The sequence below is a fragment of the Onychomys torridus genome, chromosome 14 (assembly GCF_903995425.1).
Source record: "Onychomys torridus chromosome 14, mOncTor1.1, whole genome shotgun sequence".
Classification (NCBI taxonomy): Eukaryota; Metazoa; Chordata; class Mammalia; order Rodentia; family Cricetidae; genus Onychomys; species Onychomys torridus.
The window spans coordinates 45172260-45197689 of NC_050456.1; the positions used below are offsets into that span (position 1 = coordinate 45172260).

At 52.2% G+C, this 25430-nt stretch overlaps 1 protein-coding gene across 1 annotated transcript in view; it reads right to left on the reverse strand.

The window, feature by feature from the left end:
* Positions 1–969: 969 nt before the first annotated feature.
* The window catches only part of Sptb (spectrin beta, erythrocytic), a 125706-nt gene continuing 101245 nt past the window's right edge, over positions 970–25430 (reverse strand). The window contains exons 25-36 of the mRNA XM_036206600.1: positions 24802–25006; positions 24157–24531; positions 22154–22398; positions 20775–20913; positions 20274–20358; positions 18929–19125; positions 18605–18654; positions 18060–18135; positions 7322–7581; positions 4452–4625; positions 4099–4141; positions 970–3925 (exon numbers count right to left, since the gene is read on the reverse strand). Coding sequence (XP_036062493.1) covers positions 3758–3925; positions 4099–4141; positions 4452–4625; positions 7322–7581; positions 18060–18135; positions 18605–18654; positions 18929–19125; positions 20274–20358; positions 20775–20913; positions 22154–22398; positions 24157–24531; positions 24802–25006 — 2017 coding nt within the window. The 3' untranslated portion in view covers positions 970–3757. The remainder of the gene's footprint in view (positions 3926–4098; positions 4142–4451; positions 4626–7321; positions 7582–18059; positions 18136–18604; positions 18655–18928; positions 19126–20273; positions 20359–20774; positions 20914–22153; positions 22399–24156; positions 24532–24801; positions 25007–25430) is intronic.

Genomic DNA, 25430 nt, shown 5'->3' on the forward strand with positions numbered 1-25430 from the left:
CGTATCTGGGTGGGCTCTTTTCTCCATGGAAGACCAGCCTTACTTTGTCTGGTTTGTTCTGTCCGGGGCCAGAAAGGAGGGGACTGTAGGGCCCTGGTGATTGATATAGAGAGGTCAGTCTCTCGAGTGTGTCTGCAGAATTAAGACCTGGGGATCCTCTAACCTAGGAGGATGGATTGAATCTGAACATTGGTCTGTCAGGTCCCCCTCTGTCAGATGAGTGGTGGTCTCCTGAGCATGAGCAGAGCAGGATTGCAGTAACCCATGCCCTGTCAGCTGCTCTGAGTCTTCTGTGGCCATTTGCAGAGTTACTGAGAAGACAGCTACTGGTTCTGAGTGGGCCAGTCCCAGGATATGACACCTGGTAGCAGCTGTAAAAGCACTGGATAGGTGACTCAAAGGGCTTGTCCCCGCCTCGCTGTCAGTGAGCTGGGTCACCCAGCTCTGTACTGTCCTCATCTACAGATGGAAGACTGGATGAGTCACAGTTTCTCAACCTCCATGATGCCACTCAGGCCTGGAGCCTGGGCACTTGTAACTCATGTCTTTTGGGTGAGCCTCACAATCCGTCTCTAGGTGTGCCTGGGAACCTTGGACAGGGACAGTTGGCTTTCACTGGCACCTGTTGGAATTATCTGGTAGCCTCTAAAACCTGGCTGTCCCGTGTCCCACCTGGGCCAAACAACCCTGAAAGAGAATGGATCCCAGGATGGATCCTGCACCCTGTAGTTAGCAGCATGAACAGTGGTTGCTTAGAAACAACTTTGCCCAAGACTTGATGGAACTCATGAATGAGCAAGCTTCCTCGGGGTCTCAGAATGGGTCTAGGGCCTGGATACCAACAGCGTCATCCCATAATACTCAGGAACAAACTGAAATCCAGCTGTCCCTCTGTTTCCATGGTGCCTGCCCTCTGAAGGCCAGTTCAAAGGAACAGGAGGCTAGTCAAATAAGAAACAGAAACCTACACAGAGTATTACTGATTTATTAGAAAAACTAGTAAATGGGATTCTTCTGGGGAAGCACATTTGAGCAGGTGGAGGACGAGGCCCAGCCAGCCCCAGGACCAGCCCCAGATGGCGTGACCTGTGCCCAACAGGGTTGCTCTCCTCTACAGTCTCCTCCTGCGTCCTCCCTGAGCTTGTGAACCAAGCCATGTGGCCTGCTGGCCCCTTCCTCCTCTTGCTGAGGGAGGAAGGAGATTCAGGACCAGCCTAGGGGACCTGTTGCCCTCCAATGGGCAGGAAGGAGAGGTTGGGGCAGGGCTACACAGACTTCTGTTAGTACCAGTGGAGGTGGGGTGGGAGGGTCCCAGGACCCTCTCTTCCTCCTCAGCCTGTCTGCTGAGGCCCAGGACCAGGGGAGAGGGAAGGAGAACTGCCTGACCGTGCCCAGAGAGCTTCCTCCATCTACCCTGGGGAGGAAGCTTGTTATGCTGGTGTGGGCTGGAGCTGTGTTAACCCAGTTCGGGAGTACTGTCAAGGAAGACGGCTAAGTAGAAAACGCCAGGAGGAAAGTCAGCCTCACTAGGGCACCAGGAGCGTCTAGCCCTGGAGTGCAGAGTTCCCCCAAAGTTGGCCACCTGCAGATTCGGTCCAGTATGTTCCATGCTTGGGGCCTGGGTGATGTGGGTGAGACATGTGGAGGGCTGTTTGTGATGGTAGGTCACGTGCCGTTTACTAGCCTTGTGTGATCCTTTGGGGGTGAGATTCTGGCGCTTCCGTTGGAGCCTTCTCTTTCTTGGCCTTGTGGAATTACTGGAATTTCTCACCTCAGGTGCTACATGAGTACATGTAGAGGGGAAATGTAGACCCTCGTCCCTTGGTCCCCCGCCCCCCCAAGACCAGATCGGGGAAACTGCTTGAGGGAGCTGCTTGCCACCTAATGCTTCAGCAAGGAGCCCACTTCCTGTCCCAGACATAGACATGCCTTCCAGTGCACCATGGCTTTTGTTTTTATTGTCAGGGGTGCAGATGCCTCCCTGCATACTGCTTTGGTTTCTCCAGCTGGAAGAAGAGGCTGGTGAGTGGTGCTAACTATGTTCCCCACAGAAGAAGGCTGTAGGATCTCCGATAAACTGAGGCCAAGTAAAGACGCTGCGGAGTTGAGGAGATCAGGCCCCGATGGCCAAGGTCTTCCTTCAGTGGTTGCTGTCTACTGGAGTTGCATTCATACTCACATGTTGGGGGTGGGGTGGTCACAAGGTGCAACTGATCTCTGAGTTATACCTGCCTGGTCAACAATGAGGCGTTCTGGGGAGGCCCAGTAACTGGATGCTTACCACTGAGCCTTACCCACAGGGAAGGCAGTGGAAACTGGCTGGGAGCCCTGGGGACATGGATAGTCTCCTAGATGAAAATGCCTGTTACCTCAGCTCTACCTGACTTCAGCTGCCACGCTGGGCGGGAGCTGTGTTGCTTCTGGGTGCGTAGCAGAGAACGTCTTCAGGACCAGTGGTCCTGTTCTTCCACAGGCATGGGAAAGCACTCCCTAGGGATAGGCTGCGGAGCCCCTTTTGATGCTTGGAGAGGGGTAGTAGATGTTTGGTGATCTCTATACCATGTGACCCCCAGAATCTACGACTAGGCTTGCAGAAGCCAATCAAAAGGGGTCACACCTTTATGACTATGTCCCCAGCATCCATCCCTGTGTTCCAGGGGTAATTGTATCACATGCCTGCATTTGTCACCCGTAGGTAATAAACAGAGCTCTATGTCCAGCCACTGGTCTGGTACCAGCTGCAGGGGGTGGGATGGGGCGGGGGGGGGCAGTTGGCATTCAGCTTTGAGATTCTTTACTGCAGGAACTGGACATTCAGCTTGTATCTGGCACCAGCCCTGGCCACATATTGCTGGTTTGGTTGCAACTGGGAGTGGGAAGAGCCGCAGCACAGAGGCAGAGCCTTAAGCAGGGCTGGGACCTGTTTGTCCCTCCTGCGGCAGAGGCCTGAGCCCTAATAGGCTCTAGCCAGGGTTTCCAAAGGAGCGGTGTGAGGGCTTCTGGTCCTAATGCTCTCCTGATCCTAGGAGCGGCAAAGGGTGCCATAAGGAGGAAGAGCAGGAGGCTCCTTCACTCAGAACTCACCAAAACTCCTAGGGGTATGAGAAGGAGAAAAGAAGGGACATACTAGCCCTGAGGAGAGAGTCCCATTTCTGAGGGAGCCCAGTGGGGAGGAGGCTGGCAGTACTCAAAGCTTGACATCCCTTATTGTCCCCTTGGAGCCCCACCAGCCCCTTGCCCAGAGCTGGGACTCAGAAGGCCCTTCCTCCTGCCCCTTAGGGGCAGGACAGCCATTGCCAATATCCCCTTTCCTTTCCCTGGCTGACTGTAGTCAGTGACCCCCAAGAGGGAGTTGCTGTGGTCGTGGGCAGTGCTGGAGGAACCCCATCAGGCTTCCCAGCTTGTTGGGGGCAGAAAGAGGAGCGTATGTGCCTCACAGAACCCAGAACCGTTTCTAGCCCCAAAGGAGCTGGACCTCCTGTCCCTGGAGCCCAGCCAGCTACATGGGGTGGGGGAGGTGGAGAGGGCTGTTGGCAGGCATCGGGAAGGCCAGGGAGGCCAGGCAGGCAAGGCAGCAATTGCAGTGCAGTGTGGGCCCTGGGGCTGGCCCAGCAGGCAGGCTGCAGGCAGTGGCAGGCAGGCAGGAGGAGGACTGGCCACTGCAGAGGTCCAGGCCATGGGCTCCTGGTCCTTGCATGACCCGATGCACACCACAGTGCTGCCTGGCTGGCCCCACCCATAGGGGGGCCTCCAGCTGCTACTTCTTTTTGGGAAAGAAGCTAAACCTCTTCTCCTTGTCCTTTTTGCCGAGACTGGCATCCGGAGCAGCGAGGGAAGGTAGAGGCAGGCTCTGTGCCTTGACACGGATGCTCTGGGACTCGTTGATGGCAGTGCTCATGCCCTGGAGCCACGACAACATCTCCTCCTATAGGGTGGAAACGGCAGGGAGTCTAGAAGTACACAGCTCTCCTAAGGCCGTGAAGGGGTGGATGTGCTTCCGGCTGCTCCCTCCGTTCTGAGGGAACGCCCCGGGATCAAGTGTCAGATTTCCACCCACCCGCACAGTTAGCCTTTTGGAGTTAGGCCACCTATACTTACCTCATCCTTGCCATGGAAGAGCCACTCACTGCCATTGCTTAACCTAGGAAGACAAAGGGTTTTGCGTCCAGGTACTATCTCTGGAAGTCTTTGCCTGGGCCCAGAGCTAGCCACTATCCTACAGCCTCTGGGTAGGAGGATATCCATGCCCCTCTAGGGCAGCAGGACATCCAAGAAAGCTAAAAGTCTATGAGACCATGACTCTTTTAACTTAAAAACACCCAAGGAACAGCACTAGCTTGGAGCTGGGGTAAGGTAGGTCTCTACTTGGCCATGAGTACCCAATCAAGCCATCAGCATAAAGGTTCAAAAGGCATACAGCTCAGGCAGAGGTGCCGGGTGGCAAAGCTCACCTCAGCTTAAATACATGCTTCTTCTTCTTATAGTTGGCAGCAATCTCGCAGATAGCATGCCTCAGGGCCAGGGGCTCCTCTCCATGGTAGGGCACCCCAAGGGCCAGGTTTTTAGCATCCTTGTAGAAGGTCAGCTGACTGTTCCTGAGCACACAGTACAGGTTGTTCCAGGACCTGCAACAATGTGGACAGGCATGTCACCTGTATAGCCTTGAAGCTTGTTGGTACTGCACCATTTTTTTTTTGGGGGGGGGGCTGGATAAATAGTAACCGATTCTGTTGTTTAAAAAAGAGAGATTAGAAACCATCTGCATGTAATATCACTACCAGATCTACTCACAGAGATAACTAAAATTATATTGTATATTGTTCTCTCTGTCTCTGTCTCTCTCCCTGCTGGGAATTGAGCCCTGAACATCTATCACTGAGCTACATGCCCAGCCTTCCATATTCAATTTTATATTCAGCTTTTAAGCATAGCACTATGCCATGGGTATTTCTTCATAATCTCAATAATATTTAAAAATAATTTTGTGTAGCTGTATGGTATCCTATTATTGGCAGATCTTATAATAGTGTGAAAGTTATCTACAATTTAATAGTAATGTGATGAATATTTCTTTTTCTTTTTTAAAGCCTAAGAAACTACATTTATTGAGAATGTTCCTTTATCACAATGGGCAATTGCTTTCCTATTTTGTGGTTCTGGGGTTGAACCCAGGGCCACAGGCAAGTGCTAGGCAAGTGCTCTACTACTGAGCTATAGGCCTACCCTCAGCCCTGGACATTCCTATGTGCAATTTGTTGCTAATAATTCTAGTTTGTTTTTTTAAGATTGTTTTTTAATTTTTTTTCTTTCTTTCTTTCTTTCTTTTTTTTTTTTTTTCCGTCAAGATCTTACTCTGTAGTCCTGGCTGGCCTAGAACTCACTACAAAGACCAATGTTGCTTTGAACCCACAAAGATACACTACACTGCCTTTGCCTTAAAGGCAAGTGCCACTTACATGTATGTTTGCATGTCTGATTGTGGTATGTGTTCACGAGTACAGGTTCCCCTGGAGGCCAGAAGAGGGCACCAGATCCCCTGGAGTAGAGTTACAGGTGGTTGTGAGCCACTGATGTAGGCGCTAGGAAAAATCTTGAGTTCTTAACTGCTAGCCATCTCTCCAAGGTGTCCCCCCCCCCTTTTGATGCTGGAGTTAGAACTCAGGGTCTTGAACATGCTAGACAAATGCTCTGCTTAAGAGTTACATCCCTAGCCACTGTTTATTTAGTTATTTAAGTTGTACAGTGCTAGGGACTAAACCCAGGGTCTTCCACAAGCTAGGTGAATGCTGATTCTGATTGTTTCTCGAAGAAGAATTTCAAACTCTTTATTCTTTGCACATTTGATACGTCAGTGAGCAGAATTAAACAATGCTTTTTGTTTTGATTTTACATACATATGGTATACTCAGCATACTACTACCTTAGCCCCTTTTCTGTTGTTTGTACTTTTTTTTTTTTTTTTTTTTTAGCCAGGATCTCAAGTATGTAGCCTAGACTGGTCTTGAAGCTGATATTATAGACACACGCCTGATTCTTCTGTTCTATCATTAAGAAAAAAAGAAAAGAACAAAAACCCCTCAAACACCAGATTTCTGCAAGTCTAGGCTCATCTCTATGCTTGTGTCTGGAGAACAGGGTGCTCCTGAGCTCGCAGTGGGCTTGCCCGAGCTTCTGTACTGACAAAGGGGGGCATGTTGCTGCATTTTTATGGTAAGGAGCACTGAGAAGCTCTCGGCTTCTCCTGCATCTGGCCCTCCTCCCTCTGTCTGTCTGTGTTTTGAAGGCAGGTGGGGAACTTGGAGGGCACAGAGGGAAGAAGTACTGGCCAAAGAGAACCTGATTGAGACAGTGGTTGCAGAGCCCTGTTGACGAAGCCCTGGTCTCTGGCCACCTGGGGTCCTTCCGCCTGCAGTAAGGCAGTGGCTAAGTGACAGTCCTGCCCTGAGCATGACTTAACCTCTCTGAGGTGCTACTTCCCCATCTGGGGAATGGAAAGTGCAGTGTTCCATTGTAGATAAATAGATCTGACCAGTCCTACAAGAATGCCAAGCATACAGGAGGTGCCCAATAAATGTTAGTTTCTTCCCTTTCTCATGGACTCTGCGGTTGAGTCCCCACAAGGTTGTTCCTTTTTTAAATTTGAAATAGCTCTGCTGAGTCCGCTAGGGGACTGGAGATACCACTGGCTTCCACCTCCTAGTGCTGGCCCATTTCTTTTTCTTTGGTGCTCTCCACCTGAGCCTACTTCTCTTCTGCCCCAGGCTGCTGGCTCAGACCCTGCACTGCTCAAAAGGAAAAGGCCCCGGGGACCCCCGGCAGGGGCAGAATGTGACTGGCTCCATGGCATGAAAGGATGTCATCTTTGCATCAGTACTGAAGGGGCCTGCAGCAGGCACCCGGGTTATTCATGTTCCCCAATCATCTCCCATATTACAGCAGGGAAAGTGAAATCCAGGTGGGTAAAAAAAAAGACCATGTTGTCAGCACCAAGACTTCCTGTTGCCCACCCCTGGGGTAACTGGCCAGCGCTCACCATGAGCCCGCTGTGTGCCAGGCACAGCATCCATTCTGAAAAGACCAGCTGTTAGCATCATCCATCCTCATTCCATTTTACAAATGGGGAACCTAACAGGGATTAGGGGCATCTTTGATGAAGTCACAGTATTTGAACTCAGAACCCAAATCAAGATAGCTGTTTCCTATCATGCCAAGTAATACCAGGAATAGTCAAAGGCTCAGGTACACCTACGTCATCAAAGCTCTGCTGGCGGACTGAGCCCTGGAGCTGCTCAGCCTCCCCAGTGGCCCTTCCCCAACACACCTGTTAGAGGCCTTTTTGCTGGGTCCCTCCAGGTCATGCTTTCTGCCCAAGTAGCCCTCCATCTGCACAGTGTGCCCGAGGTCCCGCTGGGCTGGCAGCGTCGTGGGCTCATCCCCCTCACTCAGGGGCGTGTCCAGGACCTTAAAGAGGGGCTCTGTGGCAGGCCTCTCATCCCCAGCAGATATCTCCTGCTCTTCCTTGTGGTGTCCTGGCCGGGGGGGTGGCTGCAGGTCTTGAGGCCATGTTCCTCTTTCTTCCCCCTGCTCAGGGGCACAAGAGAGGAGCATGCCTTCATGAGGATTCAGGCCAGGGGTAGCTTTTTCACCTGGGCCCACTTCTCTTCTGCACAAGCTGCTGGACCCACTCTGGCTCTTCTATAATGCTTGCTTGCGATGGGTACCTACTCGTTTTCCTGGTCTCTGGCTCTATTTTCCCTGACTTCACAGTAGAGCAACCCCATCTCTGTCTTAACTGGCAAAAGAGCGTTGTTAGAGGAGATGGAAGGGTCTGGTGATTAACACGTCCTAGGTGGGTTTCAGGACTGTGGCTGAGCTCTCTAAGGCCTGATCCAGATGCCAACCTTGCTTCCTCCAGATATTTCCAACTAGGAGACACGAGGGGAGGGGGGGTGTCTCTCTGCAAATACCTTGTCTCCAGAAAGAGCCCGCTGTGTGGACACATTACAAGTCACCTGGATGCGAGTGTTGAGCGGATACTCTTCTGTAACCTTCACGTTGTAACCGAAACCCTAGGTCTCCCTCACCTTGTACTACGCTGGATCTTAGCTATTAAGGTGAGATGCGATCCCCTCACCTTATCAAACAAATGGAGTCTCTTCTGGCTCTGGCAAGTCCTCTCCTATCACCTGGTGGGAACTTGTTAAATAGGGCAGGGGTTCCTAGCCATCCCCGGTTGCTTGTCTTGTAGAAGTGCTGTGGTGTTTACCTCTGTGCAGGGTCCCTGCAGACCAAGGCAAGTGTGGGGAACAGCTCCTTGCTGTAGGTATCAGTGTGGATGAAAAGAGAAGGGCCATCCCGTTTCCTAGCTGGACATCTCACACAGGGCCTCTTTGACCTGCTCTTGTACTTGAGGCAGCCGAATGTGGGGGCAGCTAGCCTTCCATTGCCAAGTGAGGCAAGACCAACAGGAGGGTCTTCTGGATAGATACTGAAGAAAGTTTCACTTGGGCCATGGGGCTAGTGTCTCATCCCAGTGGCTGACTGCCGCTATCCACAGGTGGGAAGGTGTCCACAGCAGGCATATATGGAAGCCTGAGGAGTCAAGGCCAGGGACATGCAACCCTGGAGGACCAGAGTTACCCAAGCAGCAAAGGGATCTCTCTAGAGTCCACTCTATCTGCCCTATGCCAGCAACTGACTGGAGGCTCAGAAGAACACTGGGAAGGAGCTGGGAGGAGTTAGGAGAGAGAAGGCCATGTTCCTTTCATTGGGAGCTTAGCCTTTTCCTGACCTGAAGCAGAAGGTGGAGGGTTTGGGTACCACACTGGACATAGAAGACCAAAGCTTTCTGCTGAAGCTGGGTACTTTTAACAGCTGCAATGACTGGGCTTAGCCTGAGGTGGCGCTATGAAGTGCCAGGTTGGGGGAAGTTCAAAGGCAGTGGTGAGAAGATTCTGTGAGAAGAAGCTGTGTGTGTACCCATCACATTAGTACTGTTCAATAAACAAGCTCTTCAGCAGGGGTCTGGGAAGGTTCATTCAAAGAAAGGGAAACCTGGCTGGAAGCACTTGGAAACCACTGACCAAACATTTTTATAGATAATGAGAAAAACGATGCTCAGAGGTTAATGACTTTGGGGATGTCATATAGCTAATGGGTATACAAAGTAATTAGGAGAATATGCTCCGCAATTGGGCAGGCCTGCATTTTATTCCATTTCCTTTGCTTTGTTAGAATCCCTTGAGGGTTGTGGCCAGGCCACTCTTCTCTGCGTATGCTGAAGGATTCATATATCCGAGTGTGTGCCATGTGCCAGCATCGGCCCCAAGGCTCTGAAGGCCCTGACATGTCGGCACCGTTATTTTCTAGTGAGGAGAAAGAGCAGGAATGGCAGGGATGGGACCTGAAACTTCAGTTTGGAGCCCTGGGGCCCCTGTGCAGCCTACCTTGGATATAGAGACTTCTGGACGTGGTCGCCAACACAGAAAGGGAAGCCTCTTTTCCATGATCTACCTCTCAGCCCCAGACTCAAGTCTACAGGGCCTTTCTTATCCTCTTGGAGAGGGGTCTCTGTCCAGAGGGCAAATGTGTCAGCATGATACCTCACACTTCCTTATAGGCACAGGGAGGGGAGCCACAGCCTGTTCCAGGCTACGTTCGCTGGCCCTCTCCCAGCCTCTGCCCTCTTGCATTTGCTTCCTATGTCTTTAATCCCACCCCTTTTCACCCTTTCAGAAATGGGTCTTGGAAAAGCAAGGTAGATTCAGCTAGGGCTGACTTTTCCCTGCTGCAGCCAGGGCAGAAACTAGCCAAGGCTGGAGCTGGGGTGTTCCGAACATACTTGGCTGGGTTATGAGTTAGCTTTGAAGCATGGGGGGTTTCCAGTATATGCAAAGATTTCTTCTCTGGTCTTGCTTTTGGAGTGGGTTTCAGTGAATCCTGCCTCTCACCCCACACAAAGGTCAAGACCTGAGAGGGAGGAACCAAAATGAGGGGGGTGGGTGGAGGGCTTTGGCTTTGGGTGTCCTCAGTTTCCTCCTGGACCCGGGAGATACACAGAGGAAGAAGATTGGCTGGAAGGAAGATGGATGCGGGAGAGGGTGGAGAGGATGGAGAGGCTCTGGGGACTTTCCTTCTCTTCAGCTCCCAAGGAAGTCTGGCCAATTTTTGGAGGACTAGGGCAGGATGGAAGAGGGAAAAGAAATACCCCTTCCATAATAGCCCACCCCTTCTCCATCAAGCCATGCCCCACTGTACACCTACCCCCTTTCTAGTGCCCAAAGCCCATGTGTTGGGTCAGACAGACCTGAGGTTAAGTCCCTGGGTGGCCATCTAAGGAACAGGAGAGGACCCAGCAAGTCACTAAAGCCTACCTGATACTGTCTGCTTGTGGGGCGGTATTTGTGTCCACGTTATGGGTCACTTGAAGCCCTTCAGAGTAAGATAGCATCTGCAAATGTTGGCTGTTATGATCCTAACTCCTCCAGACCCATCTCCTGCCTCTGCTGAGCTGTTGTGGCCAGTGCCTGTGGGATCGGTGGGAGGACCATCTCCAATCGGGATGCCTCAGGGACTACTCCTTAACGGGGAATCTTAGCCGCTTGCTGGCAGGCAAGACCCTACCCGCTACTTCCTCTGCTGTTTTCTGTTGGGATATCCTGAGGCACCAGACAGGAACAGGGGCACTATGGTGAACAGGTAAAGCCTGTCAGGGCAGCTCAGGTTCATCCTGAATCGCGCAGAGCTTGAAGGGGAAGGTGAGAAGGTGCCTCCATCGAAGGCAAAGGCAGAAGTCAGGGGCAGGGCTGAGGTCAACAGTGTTCCTTAGTGGAAGGGTCTGGTAATTCCCACTAGGAGCCTTACAAAGATCTCACAACTTGGTGAAGAAAGACCCCGGGGGACACTTTACCTAGCCTTATATCTATCTCCGTGTTCAGAAGTAACGACAGTGCTTAGAAAACTACTCCAGGGATTCTGACTTGGAGATCAAGTTCACAAGATAGCAGGGAAGTCAGAGGGGCTGTCTCCTAGCTTAAGGTCAGTCCTGCACGTGGTGTGCCTGAAGCATGAGCATGGTTGTAGAAGTCTTTGCTCTGGAATTCGTAAGAGATTAGGCATTTCCCCTGGGACCTTTTACTTGCTGCTGTGCCTAAGGGCGGGAGGAATGTAGGTAGAGTCAGGAATGAAGGCCTTATTAGGAAAGCAAGTCCCACCGGAGAAAGCTGGAGGTGGCAGAGACAGATGGAGACCCCACAGGAGGCAAGAAGACATTCTTGAGACTTCTGGAGGCCGAGAAGAGGTCTTAGGGAATGACTCCATCAGCCAGTCCTACCAGAGATCGGAAAACTGGGTTCCAGAAAGTCCAGGGATGATCTGGGGTCACACAGCATGTTAGTGGATTCAGGGCAAGGGTCCACAGTGTTGATTCTCTGCCTGGAAAAAGGCCTTGCACATTTGAAAGGTAGACAGCACAGGACCCTGGGCTAGGCCTAGGCATGTGGGTGGTCAGGGAACCAAAGGGGCCCAATGGCTGGCCAGAGACTCACTCATTCCCTGGGCTGCCTGGCCCGAGCTTCAAATCTGCCATGAATGAATTTGAGGCCTGCAGTGTTGCTGAATGAGTTAGTTACTGCCTCTTTCTGGGCTGGATGTAGCAAGGATTTTCAGTAAACAGCTGGACAATGACCCCATCCAACAGTGGAACCAGAGGTCAGATTGGTGGATGGCTGGGGCAGAAGGACCTGTCTTGCCCAGGTCTCAAGGGTAAATAAACCAGGGAAGAAACAAGAAGAGGTGGCAATTCTCTTGATCTTCCTGGAAGCAGGCAGTGGACTGAGGGGGAGAGCACTGTGCCTGTCTGGCAGAGGAATCTGGTAGAAAGTATCTGAAGGAGATTCTGCTCACAGCTCCAGGAAAACTCGGGTTCTGCATCACTGAGGGGTGTCCATCATTGGACATCACCCAGAGGAGCTGCAGACAACCTAGAGGAGGATGCTTGAGCTACCTGGAGGAAATTTTGGGTGTCTGGCTGGGAGGTGGTAAAAGTGTCTAGACCCTAAGTGGGGGGCAAGTGAGCAGGGTAGGCCTGCAATATGAGGAGGCCCACATGCAGTGGACAGGCTGGTTCCTTTGCTGATTTATTTGCAAGATCAGTGAACCACCTGCTGGGATCATGTCAGAGAAGGACATTGTTTGCTTATGGAGGGACATTATGGGAAGAAAAGACCCCCAGAAGAGCCTTGTAGGACTTCACAGGATTGAAGCCAAACAAGGGGAAGTCCCAGGCTCCTGATGCCAGGGTGATAGCCACCCTAGTCTTGGTGGAAACTTGGCAGAGCCTTGCAAAGTCAAGCAGGTCACGTGAGCTTGGCTTTTAAGCACACTGCCTTGCCAGGAAGCTTGGTTGGGTGGTGGAAGTAGACAAGGGAGTGGGGATGTTCTTCACAGATGTTGAGAAGTGGGAAAGAAAAGTGGACAGAATGGGTTAATTTTTTTCTGGGGACTGACTTGAAGATGTAATCCCAGGATCAGCCAGCAGGTGGTGTGTGTGTGTGTGGGGGGGCTGCATGAAGACCATCAATTCCACAGGCCAAAATATCCTGGTTCAGGACCACAGGGTCTTCACAAAATTCTGAAGATGCTCAGTGAATTTAGCTGTACCCATTAGCAAAGAATCCTCTACTAACAAGAGTTTTCTCCCTAAAGTTAATGTTGGTGAGAACCAGGGCGCAAGGATGGACCTCAGAACAGACTGCTTGACGTTAGCAGTGTGGTATGTTCCATGACACAAGCCTGGAACCTATGTAGACGGAATCTCAAGGGTGGAGGCCTCCAGGCTGGTTGGTGTCTAAGGCCTTGGTAATGTTACAGCCCCCACGAGGGACAGTTCTTCTAAGCTGGGGTTTGGATGATGGGACCTAAAGGGCCATGTGCTAGGTGCCAGGTTCTCCACAAACATTCTCGCCTGCAAGCTTCACAGCCTCTTTTACAGATGAGGAGAGCCAGGAGTTAAGGGCTCTCCACAGTCACACAGCTAACAATGGAAGGTGGAAGACACAGGTCTGCCTGGCTCCACACACAGCTCTCTCCTCAGTCCTGTGTGTTTGTGTGTGTGTCTGATACTGTGACTCCTTCAAAAAATATCACCTGATGGGGTGCCCAGTCTAAGTGAGATGTGCCCGGCTTACATGTGGCCAGTTTGTTAAGGTGGTGTGACCACATCCAGGCTACACTGAAAGGGGCTGGAAACAGGGCTGGTGCTACAGAAGATTCACTGCTAGATGCCTTAGGCAACCAAACCGTAGCAGGTGATGGCAGGGTGAGTGGAGCCAGCTACTCCACCAGTTCAGGATATTACTCTCCCCGGTGTCTGACGTCATGGCCCCAGGCTCTGGGGGAGAAGGGCCTGTCTAGACAGTCTGTAAAGGCAGTTTGAAGACAGGTGTCTGCAGGGGAAGAAAGAGAATCAGTTTGCTAAGTTGAAAGAGATGGGAACTTGGGGTGGACACAGACAGCTCCCCCAGAGGAGAAAGGAGAGGTTGTGCCGAACAGGAAGTGCAGGGGTGGGAAGAAAAGGCAAACTCCGGGCGGCTGGCGAGCAGCCCCATGGATGGCAGGCCAGCGTCTGGATGGTGAGGGGCTCTCAGGAGAGATGGGTTTGGGAGCAGAGTGGCTTAACCCTATACCCCAGGGGCCAGCTGTCTGTCTGAGATAGCTGCTGGGGAGCTTCGGCGAGATGGGGGGAAGAGGTGCAGGCCACTGGACAAAGCAAAGGGAAGTGGGAAGACTGTCTGCAGACTCCTCTTGGACACAGAAGGAGAAAATCTGGTCCACTGCCGCCAGAGGAGAGCGAGGCTTCTTCAGGGGTGGGCTTCACCTGTGTTGATGTTACAGGAGCTGATGGCTGCTGGATTCCTTAGTGACCTGGGCCTCAGCACCAACTAAGGCACTAGTATCCAAGTAACCAGTTTCCTACCTATGTCTGTGGCACTATCAAACATTAACTGAGTCTCATCCTGACTCCATCAGTCTCTGGAACACTGGGACATATAGCTTGAAAGAACTAATTTGAGGAGATTTTGCAGCAGAGGGGCCAGGCACTGGCATCTGGCAAAATACAAAGAGAACTGGGCACACCCAGCTGTGGGTAAATGTCCAGGAGAGCAGGTTTCTCCAGGGAGCTAGGGCACAGTGCCAGACTGCAGACAGACACGCCCTTGCCACGCTGACTCAGGCATCCTGGGGAGACAGAAACACGCCCAAGTTTGGGGGCAACGCTGACGTTTGTTCCAGGCTGAGACTGCCCATTTGGAACAAACAGGATTTGCATTCGCTGCAAAAATGTCTGAAAAAGCCGCTGTTCGGGGGTGGGGAGGGGCAAGGACTGGGAAAGCTGTTGAGGCAAGAAGAAACACAGCTGCTGTTCCACACCCACAGCACCCACCAACGTCAGAGCCTCACTGCTGGCTGCCGATTAGAGCTCTGCGCTGATGGGGAGGTTGCTAACGGCAACAGTGGCCGCGGCCATCAGCCTGTGCACAAAGGTGGCCACGGCCCCCGGCCCCAGTGCCCGCACAGCCCCTGGGCTGTTGCCCCTCTCATTGGAGAGTGCTGGCCATTTCCCAACGCCTCTGAGACAACAGCAGGAAGAGACAAGGATCAGAGAGATTCAGATCACTCAGTCAGCTCCCCTCAGTCCCCAGGGAGTTAGTTGGCTGTGTCACCAATCTTGGAAGGTTACCCGTAAAAGCGGTGTCTGTGAACTGCCCTGGGCCACAATGCTTCCCTGACAGCCTGCTGAAGCCTGACCATGAAAAGCACCCCCGCAGTGCCACTTTCTGGAGTGGCCTTCATTCCCAGGGTCCCCCTGCACTGCACATTGAGTCTGGCCTGGGGACCTGGAGGCAGGAAGGGTAGTCAGTTCCAGACAGAGGAGACTGTGTCTGGTACAACCCCCCCCCCCCCCTCCGAGAATATCCATGTCCTTGAGGGGTCTCATTCATGCCATCACAGTAGTCCTGCAGGAACAGTGCAACAGCAGTGTGGAGGTCTTGAACCCGGGGAAACTCACAACCTCTTTAACACCACGACAGCCCACTTTCCTCCCTCCTGAGAGAAACCATCTTCCCACAAACGCTACACTGGGGAGTCTGGGGTAGCATTGCCTAGACGATGGAGCACACTCAGGTAGGTCCCCTGGCCTTTCCGAGGAGAAGGGAAGGTACATAAGGCAGAGGGGAGGGTGTCTGCCTCTTGCCACAATGTTCTCATGCATTGCACTCTGGGTAGACGCACCAGGAAGCTACCAGCTCCCCTCAACCCTTTCCTCAAACAGGGACAAGGGCACGTGTCCTAGCCTGTGACCTCTTCCTCCCCACCCTGGCCTCAGAATATCTGGTGGGGCCCCAGAGCTAGGAGCAGATGGCAGGAACAGGAAAGCCATCTCCCCCAGCCTCTCCCTTGAAAGGCTACATCGCTGACACATGGGAATGTAGATGTTCTGCAACCCTACAAAGGGACCTTTATAAGGCAAGAGACTTGGAGGGGGAAGGAGAGGGGGCGGGGAGGGCTCCAAACCCACACAGAATGTTCCAACAGAACCAAAGACCAGACCCCAGACATTCTGACTTCAAGCCTTGCTTGCTTCTTGTGATACCCTGACTTCACACTTACCTGCGGGAGGAACCTTTTTTTTTTTTTTTTTTTTTAAACTGGAATACGCTCTAACATGCAGAGGTGAGGGACAGCGGTGGCATCGCACAGTCATGGTTTGGCAGCTCAGTCATTGCATTGTACACACACAGGAAGGGAAAGACTGGATTGGGGCCCACAGGGTGCTGCCCTGTGGGATGCACTATCCAGACAGGGCAAGGGTGCTTGGCCCACTCCCGTGCGTAACTCCAGCAGGAAGCGGCATGCGTTAGTAAGGGCTTTTACACGAAGCAATGTAGCATGTGTCTATACTACAGGACCCGACACCAGACTGCACAGATAGGACCAGCAGGAGAGCCATGGCACCCCAGGCCTATTCAAGAGAAGGCGCAGCAGACAGCTGAACCTTCCTGTGATGGGCCAGAGGTTCTGTTAAGGGCAGGAAAATGGGGCTGCAGTGAGCATGGGAGGCGCTCTCTGAAACTGGGTTGGGCTTTCTCTGCCTGTACGGGCTCCATCCTTTTTCTCATATCAAAGATGATTTGGAGTTAGGTCTTCCCCGTGCATCTTAAAGGCTTGGAAGGAAGCTGCAGAGGAAGTCTGTCTCCAGGAGGCCCTGGGCCTGGTGCTCATTTGATTAGCAATCTGGCTGCTTTCTGGTACAGACATGGGCTGCTTTTCCCATTGGGTGAGTGGCTGGTTCCTCAGCAAGGGTCTCCCATAGGGGCTTACTCCTCCCCCAGAGAAACACTCAGATTTAATCAAATTTTATTCCTCCCAACCCAGTGATACTCAAGTATTGGATGGAGGTGGCTCAGGTACACACGTAGTTACACTTGCACAGACGTACACGTACATGACAGACAATGGTGTCGAGATGCTCAGGTGGTCATGAAGCCCGCACACCGGGGACACCACGGCATGCAGACACACAGGGATGCAGGGCAGAAGCGCAGGTGGAGGCAGGGATGGCTCCAGCCCTTGTCCACAGTCCATATCAGCCCCTGAGTTCTCTCTCCCTCTGGTGGGAGTAGGGTGAGGGTGGGGATGGGGTCAGGGGAGTTGGTGATGGGAAAAGGGAGCTGGAAGACAGTCTACTACAGACAGGGTGATGGGAACAGAGCAGGATCTTCAGAGATAGGTCTTCCAGCAGAGCCCAACAGTGCCCTCTGCTGAGCATGATGGGCTGGTACATCTCAGAAAAGGAGACCAAAGCCAAAGGAACTGAGGTGTGTGTGTGTGTGTGTGTGTGTGTGTGTGTGTGTGTGTGTGTGTGTGTGTGTATGTGTGTGTGTGTGTGTGTGTGTGTGTGTGTGTGTGTGTGTGTGTGTGTGTGTGTTTGAACAGGGATTTTGTACAGGGAAGTATATGCATCTTTCTAGGGGTAGCCCATGTAGCAGAAGTTCCCACCGAGGATGCTAATCTTTCTAAATCCCTACTCAGGTCACTCAGGTTCACCTGGCCTCTGGGAAAGAGGGGACATGGAGTATCTGCTGCTCCTCTGATTCCCTAAAGCCACAAGCCACAGGGATCCATGCACTGGTGCAATCACACATGGATTCTTGCATTCTTCCCAGCCAGCTACTCCCCACAGCATTTCCCCCAACCTGAGTCAGAGCTGCCCAGGCTTCCCTGAACAGATGGGCTCTCAGGGTCCAAAAGAAACTGTGCTGGGTAACAGCCTAAGGCTGTAGGTCCCGGGCCTCTGGAAGCCATTTTTCTTTAAAATCACTCAGATAAGGCTCTGGCTCAATGTTCTATTTTATAAATTAGGGGCTTTCCTGCAATGCTCAAAGCTCTGGGGTTCTCCTCCACACTTGCAGGACTCTAGTCTAGATCTTGCCTTAGGGCCATCTTTCTCCATAGTTGGACTCTATGACCCATAGCCTTGGGGGGGGTGGGGGATGGGCTCTGTGGAGAAAGGAAATCTGCTGAAAGGGTGGATATCTACACTTAGCTGCATGAAGTGCCTGTCTGTTGGTTCATGTGCCTGTGTACATATATGTGCCAGCATGTACATGAAGGAGGCATTGTGCTAAGGATGGCGTTTGAAGGAAAATGGGGAGACCATGTACCCAAAAGAATCACCTCTTTATGACGTGTTTCTCCTGTGCTGATGGTGATGTATTGATCCCATAAAATTTATTAGACTAGATAAAACTAAACTTGTGGAATCATGTTGGTGGGCTGGCTTCTGGGTTGGAAGGAGAGTACTTATTTAAGAAATAAAATCTAAGTATAAAAGTAGACTGATCTAAAGGAGGCTCCTTAGAGGGGCAGGGTGAGGGTGGGGACCAAGCAGATCACCCTGTCCTCGCCTTCCTCTGCCCTGGCTGAGCCTATTAGTTGTGACCAGGATCAGGCAGCAGAGACTCCCAGGAACTAGACAGGCGGGACATGAAACTGACCGGGGATGTTCTCTCAGTGGCAGCTTGGTGGACCTGGGGAGCCTCGCCAGCTGTCTCGCCTTCCTCCTCTTGAGGCCTAAGGAAGACACAACCCCTCTTTAGTGACAAGTGCCTTCTTCCAAGGCCTGGTTTTCTCTGGCTCTCCACCCAGTGGGAGTTCAGAGCATGTACAGTGCATAATCCTTGGCTCTCCTTCCCGGAGGTGCTCAGCAAGGACATGCCCCATGGCTTCATGGGAAAAGTGAAGATAAATTCTTCAGAAATGGATGAATTCCATGCAAGACAGACTAAGGGCAGTGTCCAGGGATTCCTAAGGGAGAGGTTGGCTTCCTTTCTGTATGGGGCTTCAGGCTTCTGTGCCTGGGGTAACACAACTCTCAAGCTCCGTACATTCCATGTTGTGTTGACACGGTACCCAGGAGAAGCCAAAAGTTTTTTGTTCACATGACAGCTGCTGATCAGTAGCTTCCTTCTCCTCCTCCCCAGTCACCCCCTTTACAGCATGCTTGGCTTCTTGTACACAGGCATACAGTGCTGACACTCACCCAGGTTCCTCTGTGGGTCTCTCTGGAGTCTGGCGTTCCTTAAGCTCAAGCTGGGGGAGGAAAAGGTAAAGCGGTCAGAGCAGCCACATAGGGGAGCTACAGTCTCAGATGATCTAAGTTTGGCCCTGAACCCCAACATTCCCTAATGTTTGCACCCCAAGTCACATCCTTTGTCTTTGGTGTTTACGCATCAGTACTTTCTTGTACCTGTTCACCCTCTTACCCTGACAAGTATATGACAGCTGGCTGAGAGTTAGTACCTTGTAATAGCCCATCCCAAGAGCTGCATGCAGCCCTCCCGGCCCCCAGATGACCTCAGCTCACCGTGGTGGGCTTCTCCAGGGCAGCAAAGCGCTCCGCCCAGCTCGCTGTGGATTTCTCAAAAGCCTCATGCCTCTTGATGAGTTTTTCCACGCTGTCCACTGTGTGTCCAAAGTCCCGGCTGGCCAGGTAGGGTTCCTGGGCAATCAGCCATGCCTCGGCCACAGAGGCGTCCCTCGAGAACTGGCACACCTCCAGCACTGTCAGGAGAACAAGCCACAAGCCCACCCGCAAGGCCCCAAGGGCCAGTTAGCACTCAGGGATCCCTCAACTACATGGGTACTTTGCTCAGTGGTGTGTTTCTGTGTAAATCATTCCATCCCCACATGAAAGACCTACCCTGTCTCCACCAATGGTTCATAGCTACATACAATTTTACATGTATATCTCACCCCGACTCTACCAATTGTTACACAGATACATAATATTTTACATGTATATAATTTTCCTTACATAAATGTCAAATTTTATATATGTATATTTTATTTTTATTTTTTGTGGTGCTGGGAACCAAACCCAGGCCTCCTCTGTGCATGTTAAGTAAATACTTTATCATTGACTGTCATCCCTAGCCCTTAGCTTTTGAAATGGGTCTCGGTGTTCAGCCTAGGCTAGCTTCAGACACTCAGTCCTCCAGCCTCCACTTCCCAAGTGCTAAGATGAAAGGCGCATGCCACCATGCACAGCCACAGCCATATATATATATTTAAAGTTTTCGAGACAGGGTTTCTCTGTGTAGTTTTGGACTTTGTCCTGGAACTTGCTCTGTAGACCAGGCTGGCCTCAAACTCACAGAGATTGGCCTGGCTCTGCTGCCTGAGTGCTGGGATTAAAGGCGTGCGCCACCACCACCCGGCCCACAGCCATATTTGTAAAGCAGCCATTGGGACCAGCTCCACAGTGGCTCACATTGTCTTGCTTTAGGGAGCAATCCCCTGCCTCCAATTCTTGCTCTTGTCTATCTCACACAGTGACAGACAAGCAAGCATGGATACCTTACCTGGGAGATTTTCTTCCCTCTCTCCTCAGCCTCTAGCTGCTAGAGGACAGAGCACCTCATCTCCATACAACAAACAACTAGAAGGCGCTAAATCCCAGGAGAAACTAGTGCTCCCTGACCCTCCCAAGCCACATCTCAGTCAGGGAGCCAAGCTGGGCACAGGCAGGGCTGGAGTGCATGGGAAGGAGGAAGGCAGGGCTAAGAGGTGGAACATGTGTCTGCACAGGCCTTCTGCCTGCCTCCCCTCAGGTCCCTGAGTACTGCCCCAGGCATGGTGTGGTACCTGCTACCTCCAGTAGGGGTCGCTGGCCCCTGACCTCAGGTTCCCCAGCCCTGAGCCATACTCACACATGTGGAGCCTGTCTGAGCGGGCCTCCCACTTGTCATTCATCTCCTGCCTCCTGGACACCACTTGCTGCAGTTTCTCCCGGATCTGTGGAGAGGAAAGGGGAAGAGTCCAGGCTCTGGCAATGCTCCCTTACCGTCTGAGGCAGTCCCAGACAGCTTCGAAGAGCAAGCTTGGTCACACAGTCTGGATTCAAGAGTTGCCGTGGCTACTTGCCCGGGTATATAGCCTTGGGAAAATCACTTCATCCTTCTGAGGCACCTGTAGGCGTCTCACCTGTGAAGTAAGGTCAACAACTCCCAAGTGCATGCACATGTGGGTACTGGGTAGGTATGGGCTTGCTCTCCTTTACTGAGTGCCCATCTCCTTAAGGCAGAGGACAGGCTTGTAAGGCTCTGATTTCTGGTCTGTAGGCACCTCAGTTCCTTGGAAGCATCCTCTCTTCCCACTCCCTGAAGCTGCTTGGCCAGCAAGCATGGGGACAGGGACATGGAGGGACCCACCTCTTCTGAGGCCTGGTGCTGCCGCTGGAGCAGGGATTCCCCGAGTTCTAGGCAGGTGCTAAAGTTCTTGGCCCTGGTGTTGATCTCGGCCTTGATGCCCTGGTGATACTTCAGGAGCAGTTCCACAGAGGAGACGTCCCTGGGGACAGGCGGGACCAGGGCAGAGATGCAGTTTGAGAGACAGAATCGGGCCACTCAGACCTGCCTCAAGGAGTCTGTCCCGATCCTTTCTTTTCTCTGGCTAGCCTGGAATTCCTCTTCTGTCCCAGTGCCAGCAGCAAGACTAACATTTTAGTGTCTTCAGAGGCCAAAGCAAGGGGAAGAGGGGCCCCAGTGAAGCCTGGGAATATTATTTGACGATAAAAAGGAATGAAGTACTGAATCATGTGACCTGGCGGAACCTTTGAAACAGGCTATGGGAAAGAAGCCAGTCACAGGAATCAATTACTATGTGATACCATTGATACAAAACATAGAGAATAGGTCAATCCAAAGAGACAGAAAGTAGAAAGGCAGCTGCCCCAGGGGCCAGAGAGGGAGCATAGTGAGTTGCCGCGCGTGGGAATGTTTTTTGTTTTGTTTTGTGGTAATGATGAAATAAATACTAACTTAGATTGTGGGCAATGATGGCATAATTGGGAATATATGAATACTACAGGAGGATAAACTTTAAATAGGTCAAGGATGGCGGGCAAATTAAAGTAACTGAGGGAGAGGCAGAAGGACAGAGATAGGTCACCGATACTTGCTGAGGTAGAGGTCCAGCCCCACTAGATTTCAACTGCCCATGGGTCTGACCCTGCCTCTTATGGACAGTGAACTTATACTGAGTTTTAGGCGAGTGACCTTGACATCCCAGTGCTGGAGAAGAACAGTCTTGAGCCTGTCCAGTTCTGGATATACAAGTCATGTACTTTCACTGATAACCATGGTCATGGTCCCCTGGGAGAGTCTATATGACTGATAGCTTTCTCCTCTTATTTTGAAAAAGTCAGTTCTCCCAGTAAAAGATAAACCACGGTGAACCCAGATCAGGTCTCTGGAACCCCTCAGGAATTCCCATGCCTTGGGCAGTCAGGGGCCATCCTTCAGGGGAGGAGCCTTGACTCTCCTGGGATGTCCTAGAGCAGTGGTTCTCAACCTGTGGGTCACAACCCCTTGGGAGTCGAATGCCCCTTTCACAGGGGTCGCCTAAGACCACCGGAAAACACGGATATTTACATTATGTTTCATAACAGTAGCAAATTACAGTTACGAAGTAGCACAGACATAATTTTATGGTTGGGGGTCACCACGACACAAGGAACTGTATTCTGGGGTCACAGCATTAGGAGGGTTGAGAACCATTGAACTAGAGCGTCCCTGAGGACACCTCTCACCTGGGTCTCTCCTGGGTCTCGATCTGCCGGATGATGCTCTCCATCCAGGAGAGAAGGTCACGAACCATGCTGAAGAAGCGGAACTTGTCTGCCGTGTCCACCAGCTGAGCTCGGCGCCCAGCACATGCATCAAGCAGTGCCTGCCAGGCCGCGGACACCTCCTGCTCCTTGCTCTGGATGTCATCTGCCTTCTCCCCTGCATACGCTGTCTGCAGTCGGGTGGCCACATCCTGGAACTGCTGCACCTGTGGTCAGGCAACATCGGATCTCAGTGTACGACTGGAAGGGTAACTGTGTGGCGATACTGTGTTCCCCAATATATTGTGCACCCTAATAAACTTATCTGGGGTCAGAGAACAGAACAGCCACTAGATACAGAGGCTAGAAAATGGTGGCACACACGCCTTTAATCCTAGCATTCCAAAGGCAGAGATCCTTCTGGATCTCTGTGAGTTCAAAGCCACACTGGTAACAGCCAGGCATGGTGACACACGCCTTTAATCCCAGGAAGTGATGGCAGGAAGCAGAAAGGTTTTTAAGGTGTGAGAACCAGGAACTAGAGGCTTTTTAGGTCCTGTTAAGCTTGTAGGCTTTTAGCAGCAGTTCAGCTGAGATCCATTCGGATAAGGACTCAGAGGCTTCTAGTCTGAGGAAATAGGACCAGCTGAGAAGTTGGCGAGGTGAGGGTAGCTGTGGCCTGTTCTGTTTCTCTGATCTTTCAGCGTTCACCCCAACATCTGGCTCTGGGTTTGTTTTTATTAATAAGACCTTTTAAGATTCCTGCTAAACAACTGTCTCCTTCAGAGTCCTCTGCAGGGTGCTACTGGAAAGCAGGATGCTACAGGATAGGGTCCCCTGCTCTAGCACCTCTGCCTACCCCTACAGGGCATGTGCTGGGCTCTGGCCCTGGAGCTGAGAGTGGGAGGGTCTGTCTCAACTCCTTTGGGCCTCCTCAGGAGTGCAACAGTGAGAGAAAGTACTGACCAAGCACAGTCCTGGACATTTAATTAACTCTCTTCACAGCCATCCATCAAAGAGGAACCATTCTATCCCTGCTTCTGTGATGGGGGAACCAACACACAGGGATGCGAAGTGGGCGGCTCCAGGTTCCTCCCACTGATCAAGGGGGCTAGAACTGCTCACCCAGGTCCCTGGTTCTTATTCCCCCTACAGGCTGCCTCTGCAAGGCTAGGTCTGCCCAAATCCTTTGACTGGGGTACACCTAGGGACAGTGAAGCCTCTCTCCTGAAACCTCAATGGAGCCATACCTGTCTCAGTAGCTCTGACACCCCAGACACAACAGTTACATACCAGGCCGCACCTGGAGGACAAGTCCCTAAGGTGAACCAGGGGTCCAATCTACCTCAGTGCTCCCTCCCTGAACCCTGCAGAGCTGGCTCAACTCTTCCTACTCCACGGGAAGCCTGGGGAGCTGGCAGCTGGAGTCCCTCACTTGATCCTATCTATCACATCAAGCTTAGAGAACCTAGAGTCTACACAGGTCCCTCACGGTATGCCTATGTGATCAGAGAGGGGATTCAGGCAGATCTTAGGGACTCTAGAACCCCATGAAAGCCAGACCTGTCTGACAGCTAACTAAGCCTGAGGGGTCTCGAGCCAGGGCACTAGTGCCTAGGTTCCGGCTCCACTTTGTATCTACACAGGCAATAGTGACCCTCTCTGCTGCACTGTCCTGGTCTGCAAACACAATGTGAGTGCCTACTCAGAGATGGCTGTGAAGATCCAGCAACTACGCACATCACTTAAAACAATACCTAGGACTGAAAAGGCACTGTTGTGCTAGCTAGTAAATAGTGCACAAGCCAGGAGACTGTACTTGAAGAACTACTCCTGAAGCTAACAGATTTCTGAGAGCTGCTGGGCTCTGTCCTGCGCTGCTGGTTGCCCATTCTACAGGTCTCCCCTCCTAGGAGCCAAGTGGGGTCCTGACACCAGGAGTAAGTGCTGGAGATGCCCACCGGTAAGAAGTGGGTGGAACGTACCTGCACACCCAGGAGGTGGAGCTCCCGCTCAAAGGCAGTGTGGACCCGGTGGAAGGATTCAGCCGTGCTGGCGTCCAGCCCCACATCCTCCGGCAGCTCTCTATGCTTCTCATCTATGAGGCCTAGGATCTCTGTGCCGGTGTAGAAGTAGCGGTTCAGGTCGTAGGAGGCAGCCAGCAGCTGCATGCGGGTATCAATGAGCTCCAGCAGATCGGCCCACATGTCATTCAGCCCGTCCTTCCACTCGGCAATGGTGGCTGCCTCGCTGTGGCCTGCATCGATGAGCCGCTCGATGATAGCGTTCACGTTGTCCACCCGCTCCTGCCCAATCGCCCCCGTCTCCCGGGCAAAGTCTCGGAACTTGTCACGGAGCATCTGGACATGGGGGTAGATAGAATGTGGTTAGCTGGGAGTGCAGGGGCATGGGGTCACTTTGCCAGGGGGCCACTCTGGCCACCTGGAGCTGGCCGTCCTACTCTCTCCAGCATCAACGGTCCTTTGGTTCCTCTCTCCACGGGTGTGGCTGCGCCTCTGTGCGATGTCTTGCCACTGGCAGGGGGGTGAGTCATGTGGGTCTGGGGTGACGGCTGCCTGTGTCTACTGAGTTAGAGGAGGGCAAAGGGACTAAGAGGCGCGGGTACTCACTGTCACGTGGTCAAAGTCTTGCCCCATCTCTTGGGATGAGGCCACCATCTCCTTTTCTGTAATCCACTGCTCCAAGTCGTCCGCCTCTCTCTTCAGCTGGAAGAGGTGGTACATGTTCTCCAGCTTTCGCCTCCGCTCTTCGGCCATGTCCTTCAGCCCCGCATACTGCTTATCCACTTGCCCCTGAAGTCTGATAATCTGCTCCCTGGGATTCAAACCAAGAAATGCCCCAAGGAAAGTGAGCAAGAGCCAGAGCAGGGCTTGGGGGTAGACTTCTTGCCTAGCAGGTTGTGAGGTCACACAGGCTCCATCCTCAGCACAACAAAACAAAACAGAGGAACCCGGAGTAGCTGGTTCTCCAGGCCCCAGAAATTACAATGGCTTTTCCAGGAAAAGAATTGGGGAGAAAAGGAATGCCCGCCCCCACTCAGGGGACAGCAGGATTGTGTTGGAATTCTGTCCTGGCAACGGTACCTCTCCCAGTGCCTCTCTTTCCGGGGAGGTCACAGGTTCAAGTACAAAGGATGAACCTTTTCACTACCCTCCCCAAGAAGCTGATGGGGTAGAGCCTGGATGGAGCTTCAGCAGGAGTGACCCCAATTAGCTCTCCAGAAGAAGACAGAACCAGA